Source organism: Chenopodium album, chromosome 11 (genome assembly GCF_948465745.1).
Source record: "Chenopodium album chromosome 11, dcCheAlbu1.1, whole genome shotgun sequence".
NCBI classification, from domain to species: Eukaryota; Viridiplantae; Streptophyta; class Magnoliopsida; order Caryophyllales; family Amaranthaceae; genus Chenopodium; species Chenopodium album.
In genome coordinates this window covers 47678088-47691539 of record NC_137844.1, presented here as the reverse complement: position 1 = coordinate 47691539, position 13452 = coordinate 47678088, and the positions used below count along the sequence as shown (strand labels likewise).

Sequence of the window (13452 nt, the reverse complement as noted above, 5' to 3'; positions counted from 1 at the left end):
AAGATAGCAATGTTATACTCGTCCAGGACTGTTCAGACAAAGGGGTGGAGGGGGAAGCGAAGTCCAACATTAAAAGCAGCGCGGTAGACACTGAAGGACCTTCGGTGCAGCCGCTCTTCTTCCCAGGCGGCCACAGAAAAGGAGCGCTTGGGCGCCTTCAGCTCAAAACCCTATTCCAGTTGGAGGAATTCCCTATACTCCTCCAACCCGTCATTAAGGTAGCCCAAGGTCGTGCTACCAACCGTACACGCGTACGGGTCCTTGGAATTGTCAATGTTGGCGACGGTCTCCTCCACCGCCGCCTCGTTTTCAGCCTCCTCTTCATTAGGGTAAGGGGCAGCCCCAAACTCAGAGGACAAGACATTTTCCAATTCAGCGGCCTCGGCCGAGCTCCTGCTCCTGGAGCCCTGGCCGCCTCCAAAAACCACAACGCCCTCAGGCGCCAAGGGACCTTTGCCCTTATCTTTACTTACGCCCGCCTGATTTCCCGAAGGAAGAGCACTACGAGGGGGCAAGTCGGACGGTTCAGCAATCACAATGCCAGTTCTAGGCCTGTCCGACCTACTATGTTGGAGATGGGGTTGTTCAAAATTTGGGACACATGGTCCAGCCTCCGCCCGAGAAAAGGTAGGAGACCTCTCTTGAGATAGCAACTCGGCTGGATCCATGACCGAGTTAGCATATTGGGGGAATCTTAGCTCCGGAGTTTGCTCGGACGTCCCCCAAGTAGAAGAGACGCCTTGTGCTCTTTTGCACTCTTCAAAAGAAGCGGTCACTTCGACCACAGAACACTCGATGCCACTAGTCGTGGTCGTATTGGTGGTTGACTCAATCTCTGCGTTCGCGTTGTTTGGGTCAAAAGGGACCCTTGGGTTTACCAAACTGCCGTCTAGATTTCTAGCGGCGTGCAGGTAGTACGTTTGCCTCATCTGGGCCATTTGTGACTGCAAGGACAGAGAAGAATAGGTGGATGAGAGTCGGTACACACTGGAAATGGACCCACTCCGTGAAGGAGATAGCTCATCTCCGTCCACTCTAGACTCCTCAGTCCCAGGCGAACGGCCGGCCTCATGAGGAGAAACGGACGAAGTTGAGTGTTGAGCCAGGTTTAAGCAAAAAGAAAAAACTAAGGCAAATATAAAGAGAAGTAAGAAGAGCAGGCGGCTTACCTTTGTACGTGTAGAAAACTTTGGGAATTCTAGAAAGTCTTGGAGGTTGACCGGAAAACTCAAAAATGTGACTGGAAGATCCAATCACACGGCGGAGCTCTTGAAGATTAAGGGAAGATCATTTTCTCTCTCAAAAAAACTCTGACCTCTCTCTAGAATTCTCAAAGTTCCAAAGTGAGAAAATGAGGTCAAACCTCTTCTATTTATAGGCTGAATTTATGAGGGCAAAACGGCAAATTAACCTTTCCCGCCCAAGGATCCAAACGGTTACTTTTTAAAAAAGTTAACCTAGAATTCGAAAAGGTTAAAAAGCTGATTATGTTATTTTGGACGGAAAAAGAGAGCGAACTGGTTAACGGCACACCCAAATAAACCGCCACCCTGAAAACCCGGGCGTCCGAGCTTCCCCTCAAAATTTCAAATGGCATGCTCTGTCCGCCTGTCTCCCAGACTCAAACGTCCCTTGGAGGAGTTCCAGGCAAACGACGCAAGGCAATTAGCCCTATGAAGCCATCTCCTAAATAGGCGGACGATTCATCCGCCTACTCAAAAAAATGCTCTATCTCTGTATACTGGGACGCATTTGGATGGGTAGTGAGTCAAAGGAGGCGGCTCGTGGCGTACGAGTCACCCCCTCTGAGGGGTAAATGTTTAGGGTAAAAATACACCCCAACGCGTGGTCAAATCTCATAGTGACACGTGGCTCAAACAAAGGGTGACACGTGTCCCTATAGGAGGAAGGTGACGCGTAACAGCTTCCAGAGTGCACCTGAAAAAAGAGAGCAAAAGGGCCTCTTTACATTAGGAGGCCCAAATCCCGAGAAAGCCGCAAAACGGCGCTTCCTAAGGACACATTTCCCTACATGATTCTGCCGCCAATCAGAAAACGTCATTCCGGGGTACAAAACCCTAGAATGTTCAGATTCCCACCCCTATAAATACCCCGATCATTTATGGTGGGATGGGTGGAAAAAAGACAGGATTTAATAGAGCAATAAACAGCTCCAACTTCTCTCTACTTTCTCTCTCTAGCCTTTTCGATTTCAGGTTACTAACTTAACCGTCGGAGGCGAATATTCTGTCGCCGGAATATTCGTGTTTTGCAGGTGTCCAAGTTTACTTGTCAGCAGAACGCGACCAGAGTCTAAGGGAATCACAAAATCACCCGAAACACTTAGCACTTGACACGGAAAATAAAAGGCCTATATATAATTTATTTTTATCAGTATTTTTTTTAACTCTGATTATTTAATTAAAATATTAGTTAATAATTAATTAAATATTATTCAACAGTTATCATAGAATAATTGTACATTCTTATCCTTTCATAATAACTACCATTATTGATCTATAAAAGATCAATTTTGGTTGAATGAACGTTCATTCAGTTTTTAATCCCTTTCCCCTGTCTTCCCCAAAAACTCTAGGAACTCATGATCGTTAGTGCTAAACGCTCTTTAGTGTATAAATCTTTGTATCCCAAAAACATGTTCATTATAGCCTTGTAGTACGGTGAGGCGAATAACGTTTCTAGGAAAGTGTTCTTCGTACACGCCTAGATCCATTATTTATTTTTGTTGTTCCGATTATTTTCACCAACAATTCGGCATAGTGTGAATTTTAACAATCACTGGATATTAAGATCTCACATGACTATAGTTAAATTAAATCCATTTTCAACTCAAGGAAAAAAAAATCTTACCAAACATGCTCTCAGTGTTATTTTTATTTGGCAGTCGAATCTTTATATCTTTTATCGGGTTGAAGTTTTTTCCGAGTTGGAAATGGATTCAGTTTTATTACCATCACCATACTGTATTGACTGCAAAGCCTAGTTCAATTTAGATTCGACTCGTTTCAAAATGTGTGCGACCCGAATTTTTGATATTAAGTTGCCACCACAAATCCCCGATTATATATTGTTTTTAGCTAATAAATAGCATTTCTTAGCCAAACATGTTGATTACTTGTATGTACTAATTCAATTAATTGATTGTGATCTGTGATTGAGGCTATAAAGTATTATTAATTGAGTATGTTTCCAAAAAAAAAAAAAATTATTAATAAAGCAAATAAACCTTGGTTGAAATAAGGAGATATTTCCAACGTACAATAGCTAACTTACACTTAAAATCAACACCTTTCTTTGAAATTCTTCTTCTCCAAGCTAATACTATTCGAATTATTCCTAGAAAGAGGGAGTGTATAACCATCACTTTGATCTATTTAGAAGACATGATAGTTCTATTTAGAAGATATCCAATTTGATCTAATTTTAAAACCAAATTACAGGGAAAAAATTTCAATAATTAATGGAATAAACACAACATACTCATACGAGCTTAAAGTTTATGTAAGATAACGGGGACACCATGTTGGGGTTGAAGGGCTATAAAAGTTGTAGGAGCATGGGTGTATGATGGTGAGATTTCAAAAGAGAAGCGTTGCAAAATCATAGACAATGCCATTTTAGCCTCAATCAGTGCAAAACTTTGACCAATACAAATCCGAGGTCCCCAACCAAAGGGGAAGTACGAATTAATTCCCTTAGTTGCCTTTGAAATCCCTTCTGAAAATCGATCTGGTTTGAATTCTTTGACATCTTTACCCCAAACTTCGGGATCCAAATGAGCATGGAGTATTGAAAAAGAAACTGCCACCCCGGGTGGTATAACCAAATCTCCTAATCTTGTCTCACAATCGTACACCTTTCTTGAAGTAGCAACTATAGACGGATACAACCTTAGCACCTCATACAGTATCATTGTCACCTAATAAGAGCAATCACACACAAATTAAGTAATCTATGTTTTAGCATTCACTAATACTTTTTCAATCAATTTTGTGAGGATGGGTAGAAAATTTATTGTAGGTAAAAATAAAGAAAAATATATAAGATTTAAGACTTGAACAATTAAATGTGTCAAAGTATATTGAACAAATTAAAGATCTTACTATCTTTAAACGACTATTTAAGCCATCATAGTCAGGGTGGTTCGTGCCAAACGTAGCAAGAACCTCTTCACGAGCTCGTGTTTGCCATTCTTGGTGCTTTCCTAACAAAGCAATAGTCCATGCTAGCAACACTGAGGTAGTCTCTTGGCCAGCTAAGAAGAATAACTTGCACTCATCGATCACCTCTTCGAAGCTCATTGCAAGATCAAGACGTTTCTTACTACTACTTTCACTTTCACTTTCACTCTCACTCAATTGTTTAGCCTCTTTAGAATTTGAATCCAAGAGTATCCCCAACAAGTCATCTTTGGCGGGTTCTCCGGCTTCCATTGTTTTCTTTCTTGTGTTGATTACCGTCTTCAATAGAGTTTTTATTTCGACATTCATTTCATCCATCCTCTTCTTGCCTTTTGTTGGCAAATATCTAGTGAACGCATATATATGATCAAATATTATTATCTAACCATTAATTATAGTCTCTAATGTCGTTAATAAAAAGTTTAATTTTATCAAAATGTTACAAGTTTCAACCCTTGAAATTAAAGGTAAATAGAAATTAAGAATAAATGTAACTTACTTCCATCCTGGGATATAAGAATATTTGATAAGACGAATAATAAGTTCCTTTTGCTCTGTGAGAAGTTCAAATATCCTTCTTCCGTCCTCAAAGCTACTGCCAAACGCAGCTCGAGAGATGGCGTCTGCAGTTAATTTCGTAAAATGCGGCCAAACATCTATTTCTGAAGAACCTGTTTTAGAAACTCTCTTCTCCCAATTGTTTAGTGTTTCAATGATACTGGTTTCAAATGCTGGGAGCATAAGCTGCACGAGTGGAGTAAAGTAAATCGGATTAAAACCAAACTTAGATATTATGTACAGTAGTTTCCATATATCGCGTATAGTTTAGACTTACAAATTAAATCACTCTACAATGATGTAACGAACAAATTAGATTTGGCAAATTACAAATTACATCTATGTATGTAATACATAGATGTAACGAACAAACTAGATTTGGCAAAACTAACCTAAATTTTGATGAACGGACTTAAACTAAAGTGGTAAAATATCTACAGGGATTTCACGCTTGTCAATACATTATTTTAGCTATTAATATCTTTAATTATATTTTTGTAACAATTATTATTAATAAAAAAAACAAAAAAATTATATTTGAAAAATAGATTTCGAGACGAATCTAAATAGATCACATGACTATATTTTTTCTAATAGATCACTCTACTTGTCTGCATTTAATTAAGATAATTATAAAAGTAAAACTTAGCTACTTGAATTACCTATTTGTGAAGTATTTCATTTATTAATTAAGAAAATAAAAATATCTTCACTTAAAAATTTCTTCTTTTTTTTTTGATACACACTTTAAATATTTCTTAATCGTCATGAATAATACCAAATGTAAATAATAAAAATAACAGAGGGAGTAATATTTATTATGGAGTCTTCTGATATTTTATTTTTTCTAAATGTACAATTCTATTGATGGCTATTGGTATATTATCGGTGGACAATGGTGACCCGCCACCCACAAAATTCTGGATCCGTCACTGTGGGTAACTCCGTCTATTCTTTTAAAAACCTAATTCGATATCTTAGATAGAGTCCTCAAAAACAATAAAACCTCCCTTATAGATTTCAATTTTAAACACTCTATATTGGGACAAAGGGAATAATACCTTTAGCTTATCGAGATGAAATGCAGGGGTGAGAATTTTCCTGTGTTTAGCCCAATGATGGCCTTCATAATTTACAAGTCCAGTCGAAAATGTTTGAATAAGTGGATTTAATTTTGGTTTTCGGAATTCGTTCATCCTATTGAATCCATCCTTTATTTGCTCAGACTGTGTAACAAGTATTGTTGGCACAGGCCCCATCCAACTAAAACAATTTGAACCTGCATTTATGCATTGTTGATCGATTAAGGTCTCTTGTGCACGTTCCAATTTCATTCAACTATATATATTTGGATCATAACATATACAAGACATTGAATATAATTTTTAAAATACAAACAGCTCAAATACAACATACATAATAGAACAAACTCACTCAAAAGCTAAGGTGCACCAAAAAACATTACCGGATTTGGTGAGAAGTCGATGGAGTAAGGGTTGAATACGATGGTAATAATCATGAGTAAAAGGAATGGGTTTCACCATAGCTTCACTACGCAATTGGGAGGCTTCCTTCATGTCACCGATCAAAAACCGGTACGAGTTTCCAACAAGACCTTGTTGTCGAAGCGATTTCTCTAAACTATTGGGCGTAAACCAAACAAAGTTTATTACTTTCAATAGCCATCTCAATACCACAATGCACAACAAAACACCAAATGCATTCGCAATCAAACTTTGGCTCTCGAAAATGATCATCATTTGATCTTTTAGTTTTTTATTTGGTGTACTCAAACTATGCAAATAGACATGACTTATTATATATTTGTTCTTGGTTAGATATCCTTCATCCAAACTCGAGGAACACGAGAGCTTAGTTAATAACGTGACAAACTAACAACTAACAACATTGCATTTAATGTAACAAGTACGTACTAGAAAACAAATTGGAGAATAAAAAAGGACTTGCTAACGAGCGTTTTGGGGCGTTAGATAATGAATAATTATATTAGTTGAACTAGTATTAAGTTAGGAATGCATGACAAAATCACGCGTCGTTCGATGTAATTAATGTTAGTTTTACTGTAATATTTTCAATTTTAATTTTTTTATCTATTGTCCTGGGAACGCTCATTAGCTTTTGTCAATAAAATAAAATAAAAAACAACACAAGAAGTACTATCTTTAACGGAGTATTTAATATTTTAATGTACTTGGATTGCTACTAGCTGTCTTTTTATAACCCGGAGAATCAAATACTTTTACAGTTTTACGATCTTGCTCACATAGTCACATGGGCCCAATCTCGTGCTTGATTGGATTTTAATGAGAAATAGTATTGTACATACAATTAAAATGGCACAAAAATTGGTGTACTTCTGAAAATATAATTTTTTTATTACGTGTTTGTTTGATTAACCATAAAAATATGTGAGTAGTTGATATTCATCAAAAATTTTAAATAGGCTGATTGTTTGGTTGATATTCACAAAATGATAAATTAGGGTAAAAGAGAGAATGAATGGCTTGTATAACTCGATTATTATTTATTAATAGGTTGAGTATTCTTTCAAATCTAAACTCATAAGATAGGAAATAATCTTTCTACAAGATATACTAGTATAACCATAAATCCTAATTACGAAAAATATATCACACATATATATTTTTCGATATCTCATATCTCTAATACCCTCCCATAATTGTAACGACAGTAACACGAACGTTGCAATTGGAAAGTCTTCATTTTGTTGAAGTCGATCGAGTTGCACTACTCAATTGATGTCGCCTTCAATTTTTTTTTTTCTTTTTGAATGATGAGAACGTTCATCTTTTCGAACCCATCAATCATTGATCAAGCAGGAACGTCACTCTTTTCAAACCTACAAATATAATAATTTTTGGTTTTTCCAGTGCAAAACCGAGTTCCAATCAAATATTGGTTTTTCAGAGTAAACCACACTCAAATCTCTTAATGGTCTTTCAGAGTAAACCACACTCAAATCTTTTAATGGTTTTTGTTTAGTAATAAACCACACTCAAAATTTTATTTTTGTTATGAAATATATTTGTGGATGTCCATTATACCCTTGTATCATTCCGGAACTTTCTAGATTTTAGGGTTATTATCCTCCAAGCAAACCCTATCAATTATTGTAATACAAGCAGAATACAGATTAATTCTCTTTCAAGTTTCTCCTTGTTTCATAACACGTTATCAGTACCAGACTCTACCCGATTGAATTAGGTTAATCTACTATGAGAATCAGGTTCGTTTTAAATGAGTATTATACTATTATCACATATTTAGCATCATGGATACAATTATGTGAAATTATATATCGTTTGATTTGGTTTGCAAAATATTTCAATAGCATGAATCTTTTTACGTAGTATATGAATTTCTAATGAATTGTTAATTAATTATTGATCACCAAAACTCTAACACAATCAATTAAGATTAGAACTAAACCACAATCGAACGTAATATGCGGCCATGTTAATTGTCACCAAGGAGTTCTTACAGTAGACCTTTGTTGTAATTCGACTATATTGATGAAGGAAATTAAATCTATTCTAGCTTCATATTATTTGCCGTTTCAATTGATGAAGGAAATTAAGTTGCTGCTCCATCCCTTATATTTGCCCTATTGATTAATGAAGCCGCACAAGATGTGGAAATAATATGCAATTATCCTCTTGCAATTTATATATTTCCTGTAGATCATGATTAATTTTTATCTTATATTAATAAGAAAAGGTCAATTATAAAGCATTGATTTCCCATGATGGAAATTTGATGTGGAATCTGAAAGTGGAAGTGCCTTCGACAGAGATTTATAAATTAGTTGTATTATTATTATAATGGATTGTTATTGCTAACTAAGTATACAAGGTGAAGGAATTTGTTTAGTGTGGCCAACAATGGGTTGGCAATCAAAAGTCATAAGAAAAATTTTAGGGATCTGGTCGAGCCGAATTATATTTGACTACGCAATCAATCCAACTGTAATTAAAGGTACGCATATACTATACTATATTATTTTATTATTGATTTATATACAATTAGCATGAATATTTTGAATAATAATTACTCCCAGCAATTCATATTAGACTAAAAAAGTACAATACAAATACAACTACAAGTCTATTATTTTTGAGCCCTGCGGATTGTTGTAATTATATATTGTTTTGTTCACTTTGAATCAATGGCATCGATGCTCTTACAGTCTTACGAATGAAGTATATGTTTCACATATAGTCTTGGAACTCACTTGATGGCTCTTTGATAATTACCTTGCACGCATGATAAATCATACTTTGTACTATGTATTTGGTTTGTTTTATCAATTATTTATGTATGATATCACATATTGATATTATGTGAGCATTACTTTAAATTATCTAATTAAAATATAATGATAAACAAAATGAGTCATAAAATTGTATTATATCTCTAGATCTAACTTTCTTAGTAACTTGACATCTAGTATACATGATGGTTGCAATTATGCATGAGTCATTATATATACATTTCTGTTAATTTCTCTTATGAGTGAGATTGCTAGTATATGCATGATGCCACATATTTAACATAATTGACTATGTAGATATTTTCTAGTTGACCTCAAATTAAATTATGATAATACAAGTATACAACCCCTTTGGCTTCAAATGCAATGTTGAATAGTTTAAAAAACAAAATTATGGATAAATTTTTTTTATTTTGTTAATCATATCAGAAAAGGATTTGATTGATGAATTACAGTTTGCGATGATAGTAATAAGTATGATATGATATACATATGAAATGGTAAAGGCAAGTCGTGTAATACTATTAACTTGCAAACTAATACTCTATAAATGCGTACTCCTTATCATTTTTAGGACTTGAAATCCAAATTTTGATCTTAAACACTTAGAAATTAATTTGTGTATGATTGATTTTGTTTATATACCTATATACATGAAATTGAATTGGATTATAAGAATAATGAATAAATTGAACATGAAATACTTACACACACACACACACACACACACACACACACACACATATATATATATATGGACCTGAAGTTCCTTAAATTTATAAAGGTTTAAAAAAACCTTAAAAATGATATAAAGATACGTATATGACCTAGAAAATTTTATTAGTTTCTAATAAAGTATGTTGCTTAAAAGCATCCGCGATACTAATGCGTCTATATATAGACACAATTCAGTGAGAAAGAATATTCAAAAGGTTTTGAATGTATTTTAGATATTGAACTCTAAGTGAGTATTGAAGATACATAAATTACTATATTTACTCACTCCATAAGTGAATGAGAGTTCATGTGATTGAAAGGAAGCATGTTTTCATTATGTTTTCGTGATTACAATTCATTGAAAAGCTTAATTAGAATTGCAAAGATGATTACATATCAACTATTGGACCAAGAAATAATGTTTTTAAGTTTATAAATTGCAACATGACATTGTGAGAAACTTTACATAATCAACGTTTTATTATGCCCATAAATATAAGAGGTTTCGTTTTTGTTTTAAGATGAATGTCATTGGGCATGAGGAACATGATTAAGTGTTTTATAAGTATAATTTTATCTAAGCATGTTTTTGCTAAAAGGAACACGTTACTTGATACATGACATTGCCAAAAGAATTTATGGCTTAAAAGTTGCAAGGATTTTAAAGGTTGTTGGATTGATTCATTCCATACCCCCATATGCAAGGATTAGGGGGGAGATTGTATGTAATCCTTGCATATAAATAATAAAATATATTGATGGTCAGTTTAATACATACATTAATTAAAATATCAACGATTGATTTAATAGAAGTGACCACATGTTAATTAAATATTTTGAATGATACCATCCGGAAGATGGCTATAAACAAATGACATTTATCATATACTAGTTGTAAATGCTCTAATTTAAAATTGATGTCCAAGAAGTACAACATCAATTGTTGATGAACCTATAGCATGCCTGAAGCGTGATAAATCAATAGGTTCTAAAGATAATTAAGTATCTTTGAAAAGGAAAGGAGTCAGTTTTGACAATGACAAATTTGAGGAAGTGGTAAATCCCATTACATTTCTAGAAGAAATCACTTTTAGTAAAATTCATATGTTTCATGATTATATAAAAGACTCCAGAAGAGTATGAAATATCCAACAAGATTAACATGTATCAAGTTTATAATTTAAACTCCGATAGAGTATGAGTAATTATTGGATAAATATTAATTGATTGTCTTGCCAATTGTATAAAAGAAACACATGTTGGTGTTATAATATCACATCATATTCATGGTCATGCTTAAAGTAAGTTTAATAAAGTAATCACTAGTGTTAGAAAACTGACTAGAGTTCAAATTTAGAGAAGTGACTGGATGTGATAATTAAATTAGGCCATCCGGGTTGAATAATTACCCGTTATGGAAACCTGAAGTTTCATTTGATATTGTGCTAACGCTCTCTCAATGGTAGATATATGAAATAAATTGAATGGCAAGACATAATATTGAGATTGAGCTATATTTGGATTGTGATTCATAATAATTTGTATTGATGAAAATTTCAAGAGTTAATAGGTTTTGATTTCTTATATAAAAAAGAGTAATGGGTGACCAGAAGTTCACCAAAATAACTTATATATTATTGTCAACTATAAGGGGACCAGAAGCTCACCTAATACATTATTTAAATCTTTAAAGATCCATAAGATCACCACCTAGTAGAATTACAAGCAAGTGATTTATGTTTGTATCACAATTCTTTTTATTGGGGCTATTATATGTCAGCACATAAGAAATTGGAAAAGAAGGGAAAACGTACAACTGCACAACACATGTCTCCCCATTGACATTGTTTTCCAGAAGATATTATGAAAAGGGTAATATAAAATAAATACACATGCAATGTAAAACTAATGAAGAAATGATTCTTCATTGAAGTTGTTCTCTAGAAGAGATGAAACTTGTTTAATACATATCTTCTGAGAAATAAATTTTGATTGTGATCCTCCTAATGAAGTAAATTTTAATGCAAATTTGTCTACTAAGTTGGTATATAATAAGACGCCCCTATAAATGAGATATTTACCAACTTAGGGGGAGAAGAACGAATAACCAAAAGTTGGAAAAATTAATTAAATAAATAAATATGATCCCTATAATCGTAGTTTGAAAAGTTATATGCCAACTTTTGTATATATATTATCAAGATATGTTGAACATTTATGATTTGATTTGTATTCAATTATGACTCATGTTGCATAGCGTTGAAGATACATTTTGGTCATATTAATTATGGGTATACATTGAGATAAAATCTTGCCAATTATACTTGAATCACTACACTTGAAGTGTAGGTTGTATGATCGGTTCCAAAAATAAAGATAAGTCTAATAGATATGATATTTGGCAAGATAGTGCAGTTGACACTAATAGTGTAATAGTATATAAATACCATAGTGTATGAAATACCCTAAAAGTAGTATAGATATCTGAATTATTATAATAGATGACCTATGATGTAAGAAAAGTTATGATGGTACCGATGAGAAATGTATTCAGATATCATAGTAAAATGGCATGCGGAATGTACGTTAAAGGAATTTTATGATACCGATACACAATGGAACCGATGAATAATATGCATATGCATAATGGAATGGACTAATGAGTAAGAGATCTGAAATATAAGTACATTTTGATGTCGACATAATGATAATGATCATAAGTTTATCACGGACCCGAAGTCCAATGAAATGTGGATTTTTAAATCCACACTGTACAGTGTCTTGCATCATTTTGAGTCTTATGTTCATGTGCATGTGAGTCATAGGCTAATGGTTTATTGCATATGTAGGAAGTTAGATGCATTACTAATTGTATATTTTGTTTAATATGTTATTATGTTATCTATATCTCATATTGCATGGATTAATTTCTTACAATGACTGTGGTGTATGTGAATGTTCATTCAAAGTATAGTAAGACATATTTACAACTTTGATGAAAAATTAGAAAGAGATATTTATATTCCAATGGGCTTATAATTGTAATGAAATTATTGATGACACTGATTTAATTGCACGTTATGAATCATGTAAGAAGAGTTCGTGAAGAACTTATATACGACGTATTTAAATATCCAGCCCTACAAAGTTTATCTCTTGAATATTGCAATTACTATCAAACTCTTGAAAAGTCTATGTAATTACATCAGTGACATCTCAACCTGAAGTTTGAGCATATGAGAGTTAATGAGATTTACTATTTATATTTGCAAGAGACCTATCGTGTCAATTATGAAACGTCTAAAGAATATCAATGAAATACTTATGCGTGAGAATGTTTTCTTATGGTCCAGAAGAACCATGATTAGCGTATATAATTACATGTGTTATATTATAATTCATATGAGATTGAAAAATGACATTAATAATATCAAGTTTTGTCATCAAATTATTATTAATGAATGTTTGATCAAATAATGATCATCAATAACGACTTCCAGAAGAAGTCATAACCGCATAAGTTTAACCTTTAAATCAACTGTTAAACAGAGATTTGAAATATTGATATTAGAGATAAACACATGTATGGTGAAATGAAGACACTTCACATGTTAACGTAAAGACTTGAAGATGCAATTTCAGTTTAGGAGGATCGAAGATCAT

General features: G+C 33.6%; 1 protein-coding gene across 1 annotated transcript; it reads right to left on the bottom strand.

The window, feature by feature from the left end:
- Nucleotides 1-3462: 3462 nt before the first annotated feature.
- On the bottom strand, nt 3463-6523 carry LOC145569003 (echinocystic acid 23-monooxygenase-like). Its single transcript, XM_081628378.1, has 5 exons — nt 6226-6523; nt 5822-6039; nt 4702-4946; nt 4125-4548; nt 3463-3940 (listed from the first exon to the last, which is right to left on the bottom strand). Exons 1-5 carry the CDS (start codon nt 6518-6520, stop codon nt 3512-3514), a joined length of 1611 nt encoding a protein of 536 aa, XP_081484504.1. The 5' UTR covers nt 6521-6523; the 3' UTR covers nt 3463-3511.
- Nucleotides 6524-13452: the final 6929 nt, after the last annotated feature.

Coding starts and splice junctions, on each gene's coding strand:
- LOC145569003 (XM_081628378.1), bottom strand. CDS start 6,520: ATGATGATCATTTTCGAGAGCCAAAGTTTGATTGCGAATGCATTTGGT. Junction 6,040..6,225: donor TCGACTTCTCACCAAATCCG/GTAATGTTTTTT, acceptor GCATAAATGCAG/GTTCAAATTGTTTTAGTTGG. Junction 4,947..5,821: donor TTCATCTCGATAAGCTAAAG/GTATTATTCCCT, acceptor CCACTCGTGCAG/CTTATGCTCCCAGCATTTGA.